The following is a 19,008-nucleotide window of genomic DNA, read 5'->3' as shown; positions in this document are numbered from 1 at the left end:
GGTAACTCATTCAGTAAGGAATACATAAGGTATACATTACAAATGGAGTGTTGTTCTTTGAATTCTATTTCGAGGATTGGACGACAACCTCGTACAGGTGGCAGAAGAAAACTTCTTAATGAACATCAAGAACAAGAGATCTGTAACATGGTGATGGCAATTAATGCCATCACATTGAAACAGATCCGCGCTGCAATCATACAAGACAATGCCATATTCCAAAATATCAACTCCATAAGCATCTCCACAATAGACCGGACATTGAAGAAGCATCGGATGACAATGAAGCAAATTTACAGGGTACCATTTGAGAGGAACTCTGACAGAGTGAAAGAGCTGCGGTACCAGTATGTACATGTAAGTTAGTTACTGGTTGTCCATCATTACCTTTTTACAATTAAGCAGTGGTTACCAAACTTTTTTGGATTCAGTACCCACTTTACCTGATTTGTATATTCAGGTATGAAAGTATTTGATTTATCTGACTTCAACATTTTCGCTAAAAACAGCAGCTTACTGTATGATGCAATTATCATTATAATCCTTATTTTGAAGAATATAACATACAATAAGAAAAGGGGTCAAAGAGCTGCAATCAGTGCCTCCCATGTAAATCTATGTAATACTGTGGGTTTCACTGTAACATTTCAGTAAGTTTAGTCATTGATGATTTCCCCCCCTCCCCTTTCTGTCAAGTACCCCTGTAGTATGTCTGCATTGGGGTACATGTAGTGGCCAGTAGTATATTGAACTTGTGGAGAACATAGAACATTCCTATGTAATTGTCTGTAACTGTAGTGAATGACTCTTCTGTATGACTCATTTGATGTTTTCTTTTTTATGCTATTGTAGAGAATAATGGCATTGGAAGGAAATGAGACCCATCACATCCTCGTGTTTGTGGATGAAGCTGGCTTCAACCTGGCCAAGGGCCGAAGACGTGGCCATAGTATTATTGGCCACCGGGCCACGGTGGATGTCCCTGGCCAACGAGGGGGCAATATAACCATGTGTGCAGCCATATCTGAGAATGGTGTGGCCACTCACATCCACAGTCTTGGCCCATACAATACCCAGAAGCTGCTCATCTTCTTGGACCGCCTTCATTTTGATTTGATCCCTGAAGATGAGAGAGGTCTCGTAGGGCCTCACCTACCACAATACCTCATTATATGGGACAATGTGAGTTTCCACCGTGGTCCGCTCATCAGGGCCTGGTTTACTGGTCATCCAAGGATGGTCATGGTGTTTCTACCACCTTACTCCCCTTTCCTCAATCCTATTGAGGAGTTTTTCTCCGCTTGGAGGTGGAGAGTGTATGAGCATCGGGCCCAAGATCAGAGATCCCTGCTCCATGCAATGGACGCTGCGTGTGAGGATATAACAGGAGATAAGTGTAGGGGATGGTTCTGACATGCACGCCGTTTCTTCCCTCGTTGCATCGCAATGGAGAATATACGCTGTGATGTGGACGAGAATCTGTGGCCAGACAGACAGCAGCGTGTGGATGGTCAGGAGGGTGAGGACGGCGGCCAGGAGAGGGAGGATGAGGACGGTGGCCAGGAGAGGGAGGGTGAGGGCGGCGGCCAGGAGAGGGAGGATGAGGACGGTGGCCAGGAGAGGGAGGGTGAGGGCGGCGGCCAGGAGAGGGAGGGTGAGGACGGCGGCCAGGAGAGGGAGGGTGAGGGCGCTGTAGGCTGTATATAATTTTCATTAATTTTTTATTTGTGTGTATTACAGTGTTATGCTGAATACATTTTCTTTTTACTCTGATGTATAGAAGTTACTTTACAGTATGTGTGTGAATGATAATAAAATTCTGTATTACAGTATATATTTTTGTGAAATCCTATTTCTTTTTTCAGTTTTATACACAATTGTATTGTGTAAGCACAAAAAAACAGTACAGTAACCATTCGTGAGCTTAGAATTATAAGGTTATATCTCCACTTATGGTCGACATTGAGTTTTTGACACAATCTGATCCATTAGGTGTTTATTACAGTAATGCCTGTGTGGTGTTATTTTTGTAAAAAAAAAAAGAAAAAAAAAAGATGACATGTAATAGATAAGGCTATAATAGAAGATTATACTACATGACGGTTTTGTGAGCTGGGATGTAAAAACGTTGATGCTCAATATCTCAGAAGTACCCTAAACGGAGATAGAACCTTACAATTCTAAGCTAAGTCGGGTTGTCACCGTTGTTACTGAAGGACTGGGCTAAGACTGAAAGGTGGATTTGAGGGATATTTCCATGTCCTCGGCCATAGTGACAAAATATCTAAACATTCTGACTTGCAGTGCTTACATAATGCTAAAGGGACAAAGTATTTTGGGGGCACTGACTGGTTAAATGAGAAGGAAATTTAGTTTTGACACGAGTGAACTGTTTTGGGAGAGGTATGAGCTTTTGCAGGTGAACCGTGGTGTTGTGCCGAACCATCCACGTTATTTTGGCAAAAGCACCAAGAGTGTGGAGAACGTCCGGTCTGTTTGGAGAAATGAGCGAAGCAATTGAGAAGGATCTTTGCCATTTTGGTGGCACTGACTCTTTATATGAGAAATGAATTTAGTTTTGAAGCATGAGTGAACTGTTTTGGGAGAGATATGAGCTTTTGCAAGTGAGCTATAGTGTTGTGCTAAACTGTAAGAATGTTTTGCCAAATGATCTTAGAGTTTTGAGAATGTAATTTCTGTTTCAAGAAATGAGCCAAACCAATGGAGAAAAACTGTAATAAAATAAATGATAAAAATTGTATTTATATTTAATAAATATTCTAAATTGCCATCCAGTGTTTTTATTTTAAAAACTTATGCAAAATAAACATGCAGACTTACCAAAAACTAAAATTATTACAAATGCAGTCACAAGAATATATTTTACAGTTCATGAGTTTAAATAGTTATACATGCTACACGTTTTAGGTTTTTTAACTTCTGAAGCGTATGTGGGAGACGCACTTTAACTGGTGCAGATGAAGTTTAGCCAACTTTGTAGGGCAGTTTAAACTCTAACGGTGCATATTGTATAAGCTTTTCACTCATGTAAAATCTCTTTAAAAGTAAATACAGCTTTTATCTTAGTAGTTAAAAGTACACATTTAGAAATGTAGTCAAGCAGAAGCAGCCGAAAACCAGAAATGCTCAGGTTCAAGTACCAAACAAATAGCACTAATGTAAATGTATTGAAGTTAAATTCTACACTGGTTGTGTTTGTTTTAATAGGTTAGTATAGATGGGATTATTACATTTGTGTCATGTTTTACTTAATCCAATTATTCAAGACAATCAACAACTACATATTTCAAGAGCAAAGAAAGTCTTTAATGGGTAGAAACATAACCGAGTGGCAGATGTCAGTGCTTTTAACAAAATCTCATAAATAAACCAATCAGAGGGAGGCATTGACAAATCCATGAAAAAAACCTCACGAAAAGCATAACAAAGGTTTCTGACAGACGCTGCGATGGACGCAGTGTGGTGTGCAGTCAGCCGTCCATCAGACTGGGGTGCTTTGGAGTTCCTAGAGCCGGAACACCTTGACTGAACCGTCAGGTAAACAACTATTCCTGTGAGTATGACAACAGCTGCAGCTTCTTCAGTTGACCTTTAACCTTTGAGAGAAGACATTCCAGCTCGCATGATCTCATCCACCAACAAGATGTTGCTGGCAATAACCGTGCTGTAAAAGAGTAAAGAGCCACATAAGAGATTGACAGAGTTAATGCATGAGGAGAATTTAAAATATTCAATGGTCTTGTTCAGAAATGTGTAATCTCACCATGAATGAAGAAGCTGTTTCTTTACGCTGTAATTATCCCAAACGCCTGCTTCTCCTGCCACCATGGGCTCCCCTGAAGAAGAGGATTTTAAGTAAACAAAACAAGCTGGCGATAGAAGTACATTATGATCCAATCAGGTGTTTTGGGACTTAAAAAAGGAATACACTATGAGGCAAAGAGCAAAAACAACAGTGAGACTCAAAATGCAAATGTGCCGTCTTGGAGTTTGTCACTAAGATAAAAAGGTGAATCCTTTACTTTGAACACTTGAATCAGAATTTGTTCTGGTTTCTCATAGTTCATCCTTTGCCAATATATTGTTGTTTGATATCTGTATAAATCCGCATTTATTTGATGCTCAACTTTATACATATTACACAGTTTAACTTATAAATATTGGGACTTCAGACTTTATTCAAGTTAATAGTCTCATGTTGCCAATTGCTGCTTTAAAAAAAACAAAAAAAAACAAAACATTGTGATGTATTGTGGAGATCTTGCAATACACTGCAAAACACAATCTTCTTTTAACAGTGTGCTGTGGCTCTGACCTGTGCTGAGGTCCACTCCAACTAGCTGACCAGACTCTTTGTACTCCATCTGCAGCTTCAGCAGGGTCTCCTGTGGGTCGTAGCCAGAGTTCTGGGCCAAAACCTATAAAACGGAGATGCATTATTAAAATCAACAGAAGTTGATACAGTATGAATGCTAACAGAAACTGTTTATTTCCTGTTTAATATAACATAGGAAGAAGGACAAGGGATACTACCAGTAGCATAATGCAGAAGCAAGACATTCTATACCACATAAATAAATCTGAAAGCCTGGGGAGGAAGTAAAGATCCTTCACCTTGGGGATGATTAGGAGAGCATCTGCAAATGCTTGAACTCCCAGCTGGGCTCTGCCTTTCACATTGGGCTTGTGTTTCACCAGACTATCTGCCACAGCCACCTCAAACGCACCTCCACCGGACACGACACAACCTGAAGATACAAATAGGAAAAGAAGATACTTAGAAAACAAGTATAATTGTCTCATGTCAATAAGGCCAGAACAATTTGTTTAAAACAAAATGAATCACTGGGAGTTTGTTCTGATCAGCTAATACATGTGGGAGAGACTGAAACACTCCTAATGCAGAGGAAATGATCAGAGTCACTGTGGCACAGACATGAGAGGCCAGGGAGAGCCATGTTGGCATCCATGGGTGTTCGCTGTGCAAATAAGACTAATATAAAAACTGTACAATACAAACTGTGATGCAAAAAATAAAACAAACTGACAGTTCTATTGCCAATCTTGAATTTAATTTAAACAAAAACAAAAACAAAACAGGACGTGTAACTGAATCACTGCAATAAATCTCCATAAAACTATACATAAACATAAAACAAAGCCAAATGGCACAAACACATTGTAAAATGTTAAATTTCATAGTGTCTTACCATCTTCTATGGCATTCTTGACTGCCCGCAAACCATCCCTTACGGCATCTTTGATCTGTGTGAGGGTGTGTTTGTTGGGTCCCTTCACTAGCAGGGTAACTGAACGAGGGTTTCCACACTTTTCAATGAATGTGTACTTCTCCTCTCCCTGCAAAGAGGATTGGGGGTGATTAACAACTATGCTAGCACCTTGAGAACAGAAAAATAAATAAAAGAATACACCCAGATAATCCAAATAAATACTCACCAGCGTGTGTTCATAAACCAACCCAGCGTATCCCAAGCACTCAGGTGTGAGGTCATCAATTGAATTCATGGCAATGCCACCGCAAGCGAGGGTGAGCCTGCAGAGGAAACAACACACTATGTATAACTCAGTTCTTCGATCTGATTTATGATGGAAAAACCTCATGCAGCTGTGGACAGCAAGCGTTGTCTGTTCAGGTGTCCCTGTACCGGGCAGGTACTGCATCTTTTTTGCCAAACACTAGTGCAAAATGGTAGTTTAAATACATTTTAAATCAGGAGACTGAAACCAAACATTTAATTTAAACATAAGGTGTGTGTCACTTGTCAGAATAATTTCCCTATCTATCTATCCCCACGTGATGCGTTTGTCCAATTAGCTGCAGCCATCGCAGTTGTACGAGGGTGGAGACTGTTTTCTTTGCGTGTCAGTGGTCATTGAAGAGAAACTGTTGACAAGCCCACAATGCTGGGAAGCGGGGTGATCCTATCCGTGAAAACAACGTGTATGTGGACACATACTAAAAGATTTTCAATCAAAATTAGTTTTTTTTTATTTAAATCAAAGTTATTAAAAAAAATTAATAGTAAACAGGGTGAATCGAGATTTTATAATTATTAATCGTTCATGCCTACCATTTGATAATTACAAAACCTTGTACCGACCATAGTCTTGCTTTGCCAGACCGTCCTCCAAAGCACGCTGATGGAGGGTCTGGCTACTCTACAGAGCATTCAGGTATGGAAGGAAAACGAAAATCTGGTTTAATGGCATTTCTTTAAACCAATCAGAATCATCATGGGCGGGGCTAAACTCTGCACACAGCTGCTGCAAAAGAGTTGCGCGTGAAAAAAAACTCAAATTGGACATATAGTCTAGTTAGAGGACTCAATTTACCGTGCAGAGATCTGTGGAGCAGTTAGAATGAGTCCTAATTAATCCACCAATTTAAAATTACAACACAAAGAAAGCGGAGGAAACGGAAAATACATGCATCCGGCAGAATATCCTGCGGCACTGGAGCAATCCCTTAAGTGTAACGTCAAGGATATAGACAATACTGACCATAATAAAGCACAATGCACTCTGGTCCCACATTTGTGCTGAAGGGCACACCCTTGTGGCTAAGCAAAGTGTGACTGTTAATGAAGCCGGAACGCTGTGGTGTGTTTATGGTGTTCTCTAAAAACAGTCTCGATGATGGCAGTAATGAGAAATTGCTGACAGTGTTGTTACAATCAGTATGTCTCAAGATACAAGTACACAGAAAAGCCAGTATAACAGCATACCACAAGCTACCTTATGGACCTCTTAGTTTCTAATAAGATGGCATTGGGAGATGTTTTTTATTTGAATACTTTTAACACTTCTTAGATAATATGTCTTGAAATTTTGTTCTCTTCCCTTCTTGTAAAGAAGGCAGTCCATTTTACAGAGACAAAACAACTACAACATTTCCACTGTACAGAAAAGGTCGCGTATATACTGTATTTGTAACAGCATAAATATGTTACTTTCTTACCTCTCCATATTCCTCCTCTTTGCCCTGCGCAGGGCTACGATGCCTTCCTTGGCAAGAGCATCCAGGGAGAATGGGTCGATACCCTACACAAGAGACAGAAAATGTGAAACTTCCATTTACCAACATCCATTCAAGAAAAAATCCAGTGTATTTTTTGCCCATTTAAACAATATTAAGTTTGTACTGATCCGCTGAATACATATAGGGGAGGAAGGGACTCTCCTAATGCAGAGGTACAGATCAGATTTACTGTGGCACAGATAAAAGAGACCAGGGAGTGCTACATTAGCATCCTTGGGTGTTCTCTGTGCAATTATAGGATTGATTCGGCTTTTCACTTTAAGTGCTCATATGCTCATTTTCATAATTGTATTTAGATGTTATATCAGATAGGCTTACATGGTTTAATTTTCAGAAAACACCCTAGTGTTGTTGTACTGCACATTGCTGCAGCACCTCTTTTCACCCTGTGTGTTGAGCTCTCTTTTTCAGCTACAGCGTGAGGCATCTTGCTTCTATTCCATCTTTGTTGGGAGTTGCATATGCGCAGTAGCTAGGTAAGGACTACTAGCCAGTCAGAAGCAGAGTATGAGGGCGTGCCATGCTATCAGCGGGGCGGACATTTTAACATGTGTTACAAAGGGAGTGCATGTTCGTCTCTGAAGTAAAGGCTAGACTACGATAGAGCTGTTTAAAGTAGTTGGTGAACAGTGTTTTCCTCCTATCCTTTGTGATTAAAGTAGCTGATGGAATTACATTTCACTAAAATTGTACAGTTCGCGATTTTTCATGTGACACATAAAACTGATTGACTGATATTTTTTTTGCTTCATATTGGTTGCATTTTAAAATGTCATGCTATAAATGAGCTACTGTGCGAGCTGGTCCCAGTAGGAACAAGGAACTACAGTGTAAGTGCCCTGCAGATAAACTACCAATAGTAAGAGTCCTCTTCAAGCATACCTTCTGGTTAATGACGACAAAGCCCTTCTCCCCATTGGGACAGACTTTGTTCTTAAAGTTGATGATCTTCTGCACACGATCCTCAATGAACTTCCTTTCTGCAGACACAAGCTTCTCTCTCTCCTCGGCACTCTTGTAGAAGAAGCCAGAGTTGACCTCTGTCTTTTCATACTCCAAAGAGATGTTGCAGGTCAGCACATAGGCATCCTCCACCCTCTTCTTCATGTCTGGGTGGCGGGCACCGTGGTCCAACACCAAACCTCTGATCAGCCTGAGAAAGAAAAAACCCAACAACTTTTAAAATGTCTGGGACCCCTGTACACCCCTGCAGTAAAGGACAAGTTGCCTCTTATTCTGAGTCTTCAGTTTTTATTAAACTTACTGTGTATCGCAGTCGGTCTTGTGCTTCATCTCCATGATTTCCACCATAAACAGATCGATGGGCTCATTGGGTTTATTGATGGCCAGCACAGCATCTACTACAGCCTGCAGAGAAACGTATCACATTCAACAAATCACAAAAATAATCAGCTGACTGATATAGATATATATATATAAAGCAATGTAGCCTACAGGGTCTGCTAGGGGGCAGTAAAATAATAATAATTCATTCACATGGGTGGGTAGATGATTCAAGCCTACACGCGTATTCGGAATAATAGCCCATTCCTGCATCACTAATCGTTTGTTTGTGTGTATGTTATCAAATAAATATACATACAAGCATTTGTAATGCTTTAAATATTTAAAAAGGCTATACTGTATGCGTTGAATACAAAAAATGATGCATGACATCTGTACATTCTTGTCACTTGCCACGTTGCAAAATGAATTTATAGTAAATGTATAACACTGTTCTGCTCATCTGACAGACATAAAATACAGCGTATGACAAAACAATGGACAGCTAATGCAGCTGTGCTACGTTACAAATGACGACAGTGCCAAGGCAAGATCTCATATTTGTTAAATGCCTCAAATCTCCTGTAGGTGGGCCTAGTAAACAAGGAGAGGAATAGGGGAAGCACAAACTAGGAAAGGTCTTAATAATCAAGGAAATTAACTTTGCTTTGATCTTTAGGTTAAAACGCGGACCCTCATCTCTGCGTAAGCCAAGCTCCATTCCCTTTTATCTCACCTCAGTGAGCAGGTCTGCCAGCTCTGCGTAGACCTTAGTCCTGAGGGAGGTGCGTGCTACGTTGATGAGGGTCTCTCTGTCCATTTCCCGGGTCACCTTCAGCTCCTCCAAAACAGCCAAGGCTTTCTCTTTCGCCGCCTCAAAGCCCTCCGCAACGATTCTTGGATGAAGACCCTGCCGCACCACATCAAAGGGAGTTATGGAAGGAATATACATTAAATTCCAAATGCCGAATATTGACACACATTCAAAAGAGATTCCAGTTTTAGTTTAGGTAAAAAATAAAATAAAAAAACAACATGGTGTACATTCTGGATAGAATACCAGACAGTCCTATGACTGTAGTAGAGCTGTTAAAGACAAGGCTTCTTTATTTATTTATTTTATTTACCTCTGACACGTAGAGGTCAGCCTGCTTCAGCAGTTCACCGATGATGAGGACATTTGAAGTGGTTCCGTCTCCCGTGATGTCATCCTGCGCCGTGGCAACCTTTGCAATGAGTGATGCTGTCGGGTGCTGAATTTGCTGCACGGTACGACATAAAAAGCAAGTCATCATGCAAAACCCCTACACGGCAACAGGGCTCTCTCATATGTATATATATTTATATAGTCAATCACAACTTCACAGAGACCAAGATGACATCTTCAGATGTAAAGCATAGGTTGTTTACAGTTGCAGATATTCAAGAGTGCAGCAAGGGTTACTACACATTAACATAGGGCTGGGTAATACATGAGGCTAGATATTGTCTTACATTTGGATATCGCATATTACACAAGTGTCGTCTTTTTCTGGTTTTGAAGGGTGCATTACAGTAATGTAATTTTCTAAACTTACCAGACTCCCTAGCTGTTTCATTATGTGCCTTTACCCACTTAGTCATTGTATCAACATTATTGGTGATTATTTAGCAAAACTCTGTTAATATTTAATGAAAGCACCAATAATCAACCCTACGATATTGCCGCAATATCGACATCAATGGATTTGGTCAAAAATGTTGTGGTATTTGATTTTCTCCATATCGCCCAGCTCTACATTAACAGCACTTGAAAATCTATAGCAAAAGTAATAATGCAAGCATGTTAATTATGTAAACATTTGAGGACTGAGGGTGTAATATTTAGTGTCAATAACTTTTCTTTCATCAATATATCCTATAATGTATCATGAGGTTTTGTGCCCCAATTAGGTAGAAAAATTATACTTGTGATAACATACTTTACTCTGATGAATACAATGTTCTACATAAACTCTTAATTTACCAAAAACAATTCCTTAAATAATAACTGGTCTCCCAAAAACAAACAACCACTTTGCTTACTTTATACAGTCCAAGACTTCAATGACTTATAATTAAACAAGACTAATCATACTTGTCAGTTTATTCTTAATTTGATATGGACTGTGCCAAATATATTTACACAGGCTTAAAGGGCACCCACATAAAGTAAGGGTGTGGCTACTTCAAAATGTAGAAGGAAGCACAATAAAAAGGACAAGACATTTGGACAGAACAAGTGTAATGTAACAGCTCAGCACTTCCTACCATCTCGTGTAACAAGACGTTGCCATCTTTGGTCAGCTTTATGTCTCCTGCACCAGACACCAGCCTGCGGATGCCAACAAGCAGGGAAGGGTTAATGGTTACTGACCAAAGCAAAAGCTGGTTCGCTACAACCCACAGCGACGAACTACACAATGGATAACATTCAGTCAAGAAGTTTTATGTCAGCCATTAACGTTATACATTTCCAGAGTATGTTCAATAAGTTAAATGCAGTGCTCCATCGGCTCAGTAATTCAACTAACGTTAATTATTGATAACGCCACGTTAACAGAGTCCTAACTGAGATTGGTCCTGACGATCTTCAGCGTAATCAGGTAACCGGCTGATGCTAACATGCTAATGTAAGCTTGGAGGCTGACGGATCTTAACGAATGACGATGACTGGGCATGGCAACGTGCGCCGGGAAAATCCGTTATCCGTGTAGCTAGTAGAGGCCTTAAACGTTACTCCCTGAAATTGTGGTTTAGCTAATACGTTGGACACAGAATATGCTTTCCAATGTTCACATAAATGAATAATCAGGTATCGGACGACTGACTAATTCATAGTGCTAGAGTAACATGCGCAGTCTACCGGTGAATTGCAGCTAACGTTAGCTACTGGTAAAGTTAGCTTAGCACGCATGCTGCACAAAGGGCTCCAGTGGCACTCACATTTTCATGGTCCCCTTCGGTCCCAGGTTACTTTTCAGCACATCCTGAAGCCCCCGGGCAGCACTGATGTTAACCGCCAGAGCAGCCTGGGCCCTGGCCACTTCTGCTTTTGGGTTCAGAGCTTTCACGGCAGTCATGGCGAAGCAGCTCAAACAGCGAGGGAAAAGCAGAAAGTATCGCTGGTAGGAAGTCCGCACTGCTCGGGCTGCTCTCGAAAGGAGAGTCGTTTCCAGAAGGCTCCAACACGTGTTCTCGTGCTGCCTTCAAGTAACCAGTCTAGGCTCGGAGCTTCAAACTTATGAGAAGCCGCCTAGGCAAAAATGATGAAATACTTGACTTTCAAGTACATACCGGCACTAAATACTTGCACATACAAGCATGGTCTCCTGCATACATGCATACGCATGCACGGCTACATAGTCCTAAACATATGCATACATGTGTGAGGGTATATGAATGTGAGTATTATGTGTGCATGTATATGCATGAGAGTAGCCTATGCACTCAAGTGCTTAGCACTGGTATGTACTGTATGTATGTGCAAGTCAAGTAGCCTATCCATGTGTAAAAGGAAATTCACATTAGCACAAATCCTGAGTGATCTGATTCACTAGGTCCCGAGCAGGCAAACTGTCACCCTCAAGTATAATCAACTGCAAAACTTTTTTTTTTAAATGATCACTACCAAGTTTTATTGTGCGCTTAAAGTCTCGATCAAATTTCCGACATACACTGAAGGCAGCATAAGTCACACCCTAGAGACCATGCGCCGACTGGGCAAGTTACATTACCTTCGCTAAAGTCTGATGTTAATGTTTTTATTTTCCTTTCCAGCATCGTCTGACTGAATATGATTTTACTTTGTACTTCTGTTTTATTACTTTTATGCAAATGTATTTAATATTCTCATTTTATGTTGATTTGTTTTTGTTATACTATTTCTGATTTACGTTAATATTGTTTACCTGAATCTTTGCATATTTTGTCAATAAAATAAAAATGTTTGTAGTCTATTATTATAAGTCTATGAAATGAGTCCATGACCTTTTACATTTTCATCAGAAGTTTAATTCAATATGTACAACTAATCTTATTAAAGCACTGCAATTCACATTTACCACAATGAGATATTACTCCTGTCCACTTGTTTATTAAACTCAAATAGCTCAGAATACCCCACTTCATTTACAGATACAGGATTAACCATGTCTCTGGCTTGGCCATGTATATCTACAATCTGACCATTAAAAAAAAAAAAAAAACAATCTCATTTAGAGCACACAATCACCCGTTGGCATTAATTCCTTGATGGAGGGATATGTCAATTCAGTCAGTGTACAGCAGTTTGTAGATGATGATTATTTGCGCAGAAATCAAAAATCATAAAACATTTTCTATTCATTTGAATCATCTAGTCACACTCTCCACAGCTGGAGGAGTCAGAAGTATAATGATGTTAAAGTTAGAAAAAGATCTAGAGATGTGGTCAATTTACCAGAGGAGACACAAACGGGGAACATCTGAACAGGTCCTGAATATAAGCTAGAGTCTGCCTTTGGCCCTACAACTCAGCCCTCTGTCTTCGACAATCACCTGTATTGTCTATTTTAGAACACTGATTCGTAGATAGCATGCTCCTCATGTAAAACTGACCATCACCTGTAACATTTAAAGAAGCTTATCCAATTCATAATCTATGAGCTCTGGAACTGTGTTTTTGTTGTGAGATACTCTAGCAGTCACTTTTGTTTGATTTCTCATCAATGCTAGTGCAAAAGGACTTACAAGTAATTTTTCTGAAAGACCTTCAGACATTTTCAGCCCCTGCGACCAGCACTAGAAGTGCTAAATGTTTGATCTCTTCCTGGCATCATCATAAAAAAAATAAGACACAATTCTTAAAATCTGACCCTTTAAAAGATGGAGACAGTGAAGAGGAGGGGCCTGTCAAATTATACTTTGTCTACAAAAAGTGCATTAATGGATCAGTAACACAGTTCACAGTAACAGATATAGTTTCGATGATAGCCGTTTTTACCTCATCATCTGAAATAAGACATTCTAGCCCCACACAGAAAAGTGGAATAAAGAAAGAAGAAAACAAAAACTGAAACATGTTATGCAGATTTCCCTGGCAGTGCACTCTGATGGTTGGTTACACTCTCCACAGATGTGTAGTTTAACAGCTGCAGTGTCTGTTGAGAGCTTCTCCTGGTGGTTGTGGTTACATCAAAGGCGAATTCTTCATGGGAATCATTATTCTAGATTCCATGTGCTGTATAAGAGGGACTGTGGGGTGGGGAAGAAACAAAAGGTTTTAGAAACAGATTTATGTATTGTTTGTATGTGTGCAAAAAAGAAATGAGATGTGGACATGACACTTATGAAAATGTTGTATTCTTCTTTTATTGAGTATGCCCTTTCTTTTTCTGTTATTTTCTGGGTTGGCAGTCTTAAACCAAATTCATGGTCCTGCAACTCAATCCAAAAAATGTAAGACGTCAAGGTGACGCAGACCGAAACAACTGTGATTGGTCTGCTTGGCGTTGGCTTGGTAGCATTGCATCTCCCCCTACTCATTTCCAGGTTCTCGTTTTCCGACCGTGGACAGAAAACACATGGGAGACACTATGTTTCTCCGTCTAGGCCTGCAGAGTCGTACTCACTCCAAAACTATTTCCCATCCCTCTCTCACTTGTTTTAACAGACGCTAAGTTGCATGACTTCAGATTTTTTAATTCAACTCTTAAGTGATGAAGTCAAGTAGACGGTCTATATCCTTGACGTTCCACTTCTGGGATTGTTTCAGTGGCGTAGAAAATGTCGCCAGATGCATGTATTTTTGCTGATGTCCGTTTCCTTCCACTTTCTTTGTGTTGGAATTTTAAACTGATTTATGAAGACTATGGTTAACTGCCCCTCAGATTTTTGCAGGGTAATTGCATGTTATGATAAACTGTGTGCCAGTTCACCTCCTGGGCACTGCCAAGGTGCTCTTGAGCAAGGCACCGAACCCCCGACCGCTCGGGGCGCCTTTCCATGGGCAGCCCCCTCACTCTGACATCTCTCCATTAGTGCATGTGTAGGTCCTGAGCATGTGTGTGTAATTCAGGCCTGTGTGTAATGTGTGTAATAACAACAGAGTGAAAAGTGTAGTTTCCCCTTGTGGGATTAATAAAGAATAATAAAAATGATACGATTCCTCTCAAGGGAGGAGAGATAAGACAGCAAACTTACCTGTGTAATAAACAACCTCATCCCAGCCTTCACGCTGCCAGGCTGAATTTCTGGTGTTTTCTCTGGACTGAAGATCTTTGTAAGCTGAAATAGAGAGTAGTGTTATTAAGTAAATAATAACAATACTGTTATTGATTGGAGTTTAAAAAAGTGCTGAATTCTGAAACTCTTGCACTAAGTAATACTGATCAATTTCATGACCTAAACATATGTAATATACAGTATTTCCTGAATAATAACACAGATACTTGGTGGAGAAAATGTTGATGGGACATCAAAGATGTGCCATGGTAATCCCTGATATGTAAACTTGTAACTTAAAACTTGGAAACATTGCTTACCCCATAGATGATGAACAGTGTACAGACTTCCAATCTGTGAAAAAAAGCCCCCCATGCCTCTTGGTTCTCCTGGCGAAACTCAATCGCACGTGCCCTGCAGAGCACAAAAAGTTATGGACATAAAAAAAAGACTAACAGCTTGTAGTTGAAGGGTTGTATCGATTAAACCATCAGCCCAAATTTGTAGGTTTTATAAGTTCAAATGAAAATTACATTTACAAATACCCCAATAATTTAATTGAAATCAAAACATCAAATGTCGATGTTACGTCAGGAAAGTTTTAAGAAGGTTTGGTTTTATCACAGTAACAGGCAAATTTCCCAGTCATAATCAATTTAAATCACATACACATTAAATACAGGGGGGGAATTGGTAAATTATGCTTGAGATTTACAAATGATATCCGATTAACTTTGTCACGCTAAGGATTCATTCTCAGCTTGTGTAGCCAAAAGATACCTGTGACTCATATTCATCTGCTACAATCTGTAAAACAATGAAATAGTAGTGAGGAAATTTTAAATGATACATAATAGTAGTAGCTCCACAATACAGCAACATTGAAATAAAGTTTAAGAACGTCTCGGACTAAATATGAGAAGAAATCCAATTTGATGTCTTTCTACTACATGTATATAATAAAAAAAAAAACAGATTAAGAAGTTATGCCTCACCAGTAATTTCCCCATTCGATCATCGTTCCTGGCTGAAATAAGAATGTGAAGAGTGGAATTGAAAATAAGTTGTCTGACAGTTGTCATCACATCAAAGGTGAAAACATATTTATGCATAATGGAAGGAAGCTGGTACATTTTCTATGGAGTTACCCTGAGTTGGTATGATCGGAGCTCATAGATGTTGGGTCCTGGACGAGGGACAGGTTCATTCCAGAAACTGAACTCCAGCAGCAGCTGGTTCCTACGAGACAGCAACATCTTCCCCTCTCTTTCCTGAAGTCTGTAAACTCCTACAACAAACAACAGCAACGCACTACTCAGCTCATCCCTCTTCTCATGTCGAGGCATACAAATTGCTGTGGCAACGTTTAAACCGAGATCCAGAACACTTGGTGGTTGCACGAGACAAAATCTCTGTCATCTGTTTTGGGAAGATAGCATCCAGTACCAACACAACGTCCCCTCTTTATCATCTAATTCGGTCAGTTTTGCTGGAATACCTGTGTGAAAAAAACTCTTCCATACAATCTTGAGTAATTTGAGATACTATGTATTAATGGCCTAGCGGGGAAAACCCTGACGAACTTCCGCATATTTTAGATTTGCTCTGCAAGTCAATGGCCAAAAGCCCATTCAAGCCCATTTCCAATTTTTCAAAATCGAGGCACTAATCACAACCGTGATTTACACGACGATGATAGCAGAGCTATAGCGAGCAGCTTTTTCTTTAATCAACATGAAGGCACCAAAGCGCAGCAACCTGTTGATGTTGCTGCTATGTCACCTGGACTTTCCAATTGCAGCCAGAGCATTTGAGCGGTGTCTGTTGGTGATTTATTAATCCTGGGTCCTTTTCTGCTTACTCAGCAGTTTTTTTTTTTAGATTATGTTTGAGGCATTTTCAGCCTTTATTTTGACAGGACAGCTAAAGACATGAAAAGGGAGAGGTGGGGGATTGACATGGCAGCAGAGGGCTGCAGGTCAGAGTTAAACACGGGCCCGCGCGTTGAGGAGTAAACTCTACGGGACGCTCGCTATACCAACTGTGCTATCTGGGCGCCAATCAACAGTGGTTTTACCTTATTTTTATAACCTGCATTAAAATACAATAGGTGCATGTTGCTGTTGAGTTAAGCACTGGTTTTTTTAAGGTTGTGACAATTATTTTTTTACAATTATTCATGTGACATCAGTGTTACTGTTATATTGCTGTATGAAACTGCGATTCATGTTAGAAGTTTGGTCAATATAGCATGGCAATTGTTGAGACAATTAGAAAAGGTGATACAGTTGCAAATGTGTTTAAATGAAGTTAGTGATGAAGGACAAATGGCAGGCTGGACAGAAAACTAATACAATACACCTTTAAGTATTTTAGTGGATTTATTTTTTTAGTATTCTTTAAGAAAGGAGCATTATTTTCCTCTTCCATGTGTTGTTTATTGGCATCCTTAGAACACAATGTGTTACACAACACAATGTGTGTGTAAAATATTTGGGAGGATGAAAAATTATAATAGGTTTTATAATTGTCCAATCCTCCCTAATTATAATTTTAGTAATTGGACAGTAACTATATGTTGAGGCTACTGTTCATACAGTAAAATTCATGAAACAAGAAGGAGGGGACACCTCAATGGTGTTTGACCTTATATTTTGCTGGGGGGAAATAACTGATGATAAACCATATTACAGTCATGTTAGTGCATACTTATCACTTAATTATCTTTATAGTTTCTAGATTCAGAGTTCATTTTCTTCGTTCACATTCTAGCTTGTAGATTAGTGACTGTAATTGATTTCCATGATAAATTTCTTGCGGAAGATTAGGTGTCTTCTGCTCATTTAAGGCAAAGAGTACTGCGCATTTGTGCAAATAATAAGTCTAAATCTTGACTGGTATGGCGTTTCAATTAAGGGCAGTGGTCTTGTTATTTTAGGGCTAATTATGCATTCAATCAGTCTGTGATCGTCTGGCACGCTTTCTCTGGCCATTTTATTACAGCAGCCGTGTTTCTTTGTTACAAATAATGTGTTTCACATTAATTCCATACGAAGCTGCTGCTCATCTGTGTAAAGAACGCACAATGTGTATTCTCCATTTTAGCATCAGTAAATCTGTGATCAACCTTGCGGTTTGTTAAAAGAAAGCTATGAACGCACATCTTTTAGAATTACTTAGACCTAGTGCTTCCTCAGCCTGGCTTTGCCTTCGTAAAAACACACCAAACCTAGATGCACAGATCAAACTAGGTCAAGCCTCGTGTTATTGGTTATCCTGGATTTATAATTCTACTTTTGTGCAATACCCCTAGGACAGAATCCGTTACTGCACTTACTTATTTACAGTACACAACTGCATTCTGTAAATAATTTAAATAATTGAACCAATTTCACAAATGGTGAAATAGACCATAAAGATGGTGAAAATAATGGTAGAAAAAGGGTCTATTTGAGGGGTGCACTGCCAGAAACGGTTATCTATAGGTCACCAACTGCCAGTAAACTCAACTAATCCGAGCACCCGTTACCTTATTCTGCCTGAGTTTGTTCATGACCTCGGTGAGAGCTGGGTATCCTCCCCGATATCTCCACAGGTGAACTAGAATAGAAGGAGCAGAGGAGCCAAAAAAAATGCAGCTCTCGGATATACCTTGATGTGTCTGTTCTTAGGGCAAGATATTCTTTTACATTAACAAATGTAGTTTAATTATTTATCTCTCTAGACCACCTGTGATTGAAGCTGACATTATGAGAATGAGTGTATCAACCATAAATCTCTTGTAAATTTCCATGAGAAATCCTTATACTACATTAAATTTAAATTATCTGGGAAAATGTGAGATTCTGACTGAAAAATGTTATGTTTACTACTACGAATTACAAAATGTGAATATATTATAGCAGCCCTACTTCTTCTTGTTTTAGTTTCCATCACGTAGAAAAAGTATTTCAGCAGTTACTCTGCTACTGCACATGCGATAGTATCAGCAAAACCTGCCCAGTACCAAAACTCCCCCACAGTGCAGGGTAATAATATACTGAATCCAGTCATCAAATGAAAAACCAACAAAGAAATAAGAAGTTAATTATGAACTGCTAATTTTACAGGCCTAAACATAAAAAGAGAGTAAGGATACCATGTTTCCTACTGTATATGAAACAAATCCCTCAGAGATAGTACTGGATAACATTTTCCAGAGCACCTGTTGTCAAATGTTTCATTTATGCAGCCTTTTGCATTATCTTTACTAAGGTTGCATTACTCTAATATTACTGTGTGCTGTAATTAGAGGTAGTTACAAGTGGCAAACATCATCACAAAGACAAAAATGGACAGCAACCAGTAAATTACAATGTATATACTTTGGTGTTATTAGGAACTGTCTGTCTTCTTTTGTGCAAAACAAGAATAAGCACAAT

At 39.5% G+C, this 19,008-nt stretch overlaps 1 protein-coding gene, 1 non-coding gene and 1 pseudogene across 2 annotated transcripts; all 3 read right to left on the bottom strand.

Moving 5' to 3' along the window:
• Positions 1–3,305: 3,305 nt before the first annotated feature.
• On the bottom strand, positions 3,306–11,592 carry LOC116676429 (T-complex protein 1 subunit zeta). Its single transcript, XM_032507537.1, has 13 exons — positions 11,330–11,592; positions 10,655–10,718; positions 9,493–9,627; positions 9,102–9,275; positions 8,346–8,449; positions 7,964–8,234; positions 7,001–7,083; positions 5,479–5,575; positions 5,232–5,379; positions 4,636–4,769; positions 4,337–4,439; positions 3,785–3,857; positions 3,306–3,685 (listed from the first exon to the last, which is right to left on the bottom strand). The coding sequence occupies exons 1-13, from the start codon at positions 11,464–11,466 to the stop codon at positions 3,613–3,615; spliced, it is 1,596 nt and encodes a 531-aa protein (XP_032363428.1). The 5' UTR covers positions 11,467–11,592; the 3' UTR covers positions 3,306–3,612.
• Positions 7,177–7,313, bottom strand: LOC116676430 (small nucleolar RNA SNORA22). Its single transcript, XR_004328695.1, has one exon. It is a non-coding gene; the product is annotated as a small nucleolar RNA SNORA22 (small nucleolar RNA).
• A 786-nt stretch (positions 11,593–12,378) lies between the features above and the next one.
• On the bottom strand, positions 12,379–18,253 carry LOC116676425 (protein NipSnap homolog 2-like; annotated as a pseudogene).
• Between the last annotated feature and the right edge of the window lie 755 nt (positions 18,254–19,008).

This window comes from Etheostoma spectabile, unplaced genomic scaffold, assembly GCF_008692095.1.
Source record: "Etheostoma spectabile isolate EspeVRDwgs_2016 unplaced genomic scaffold, UIUC_Espe_1.0 scaffold00003142, whole genome shotgun sequence".
NCBI lineage: Eukaryota > Metazoa > Chordata > Actinopteri > Perciformes > Percidae > Etheostoma > Etheostoma spectabile.
The sequence above is the reverse complement of the archived record's forward strand: the minus strand, read 5'-3'. Positions and strand labels throughout refer to the sequence as shown.

Bases quoted from the DNA above. Each gene is read 5' to 3' on its own strand.
- LOC116676429 (XM_032507537.1), bottom strand. From the start codon at position 11,466: ATGACTGCCGTGAAAGCTCTGAACCCAAAAGCAGAAGTGGCCAGGGCC. The intron at 10,719-11,329 runs GTGAGTGCCACT...TGGCATCCGCAG, and splicing joins CCGAAGGGGACCATGAAAAT to GCTGGTGTCTGGTGCAGGAG. The intron at 9,276-9,492 runs GTAAATAAAATA...GTGGTGCGGCAG, and splicing joins CTGACCTCTACGTGTCAGAG to GGTCTTCATCCAAGAATCGT.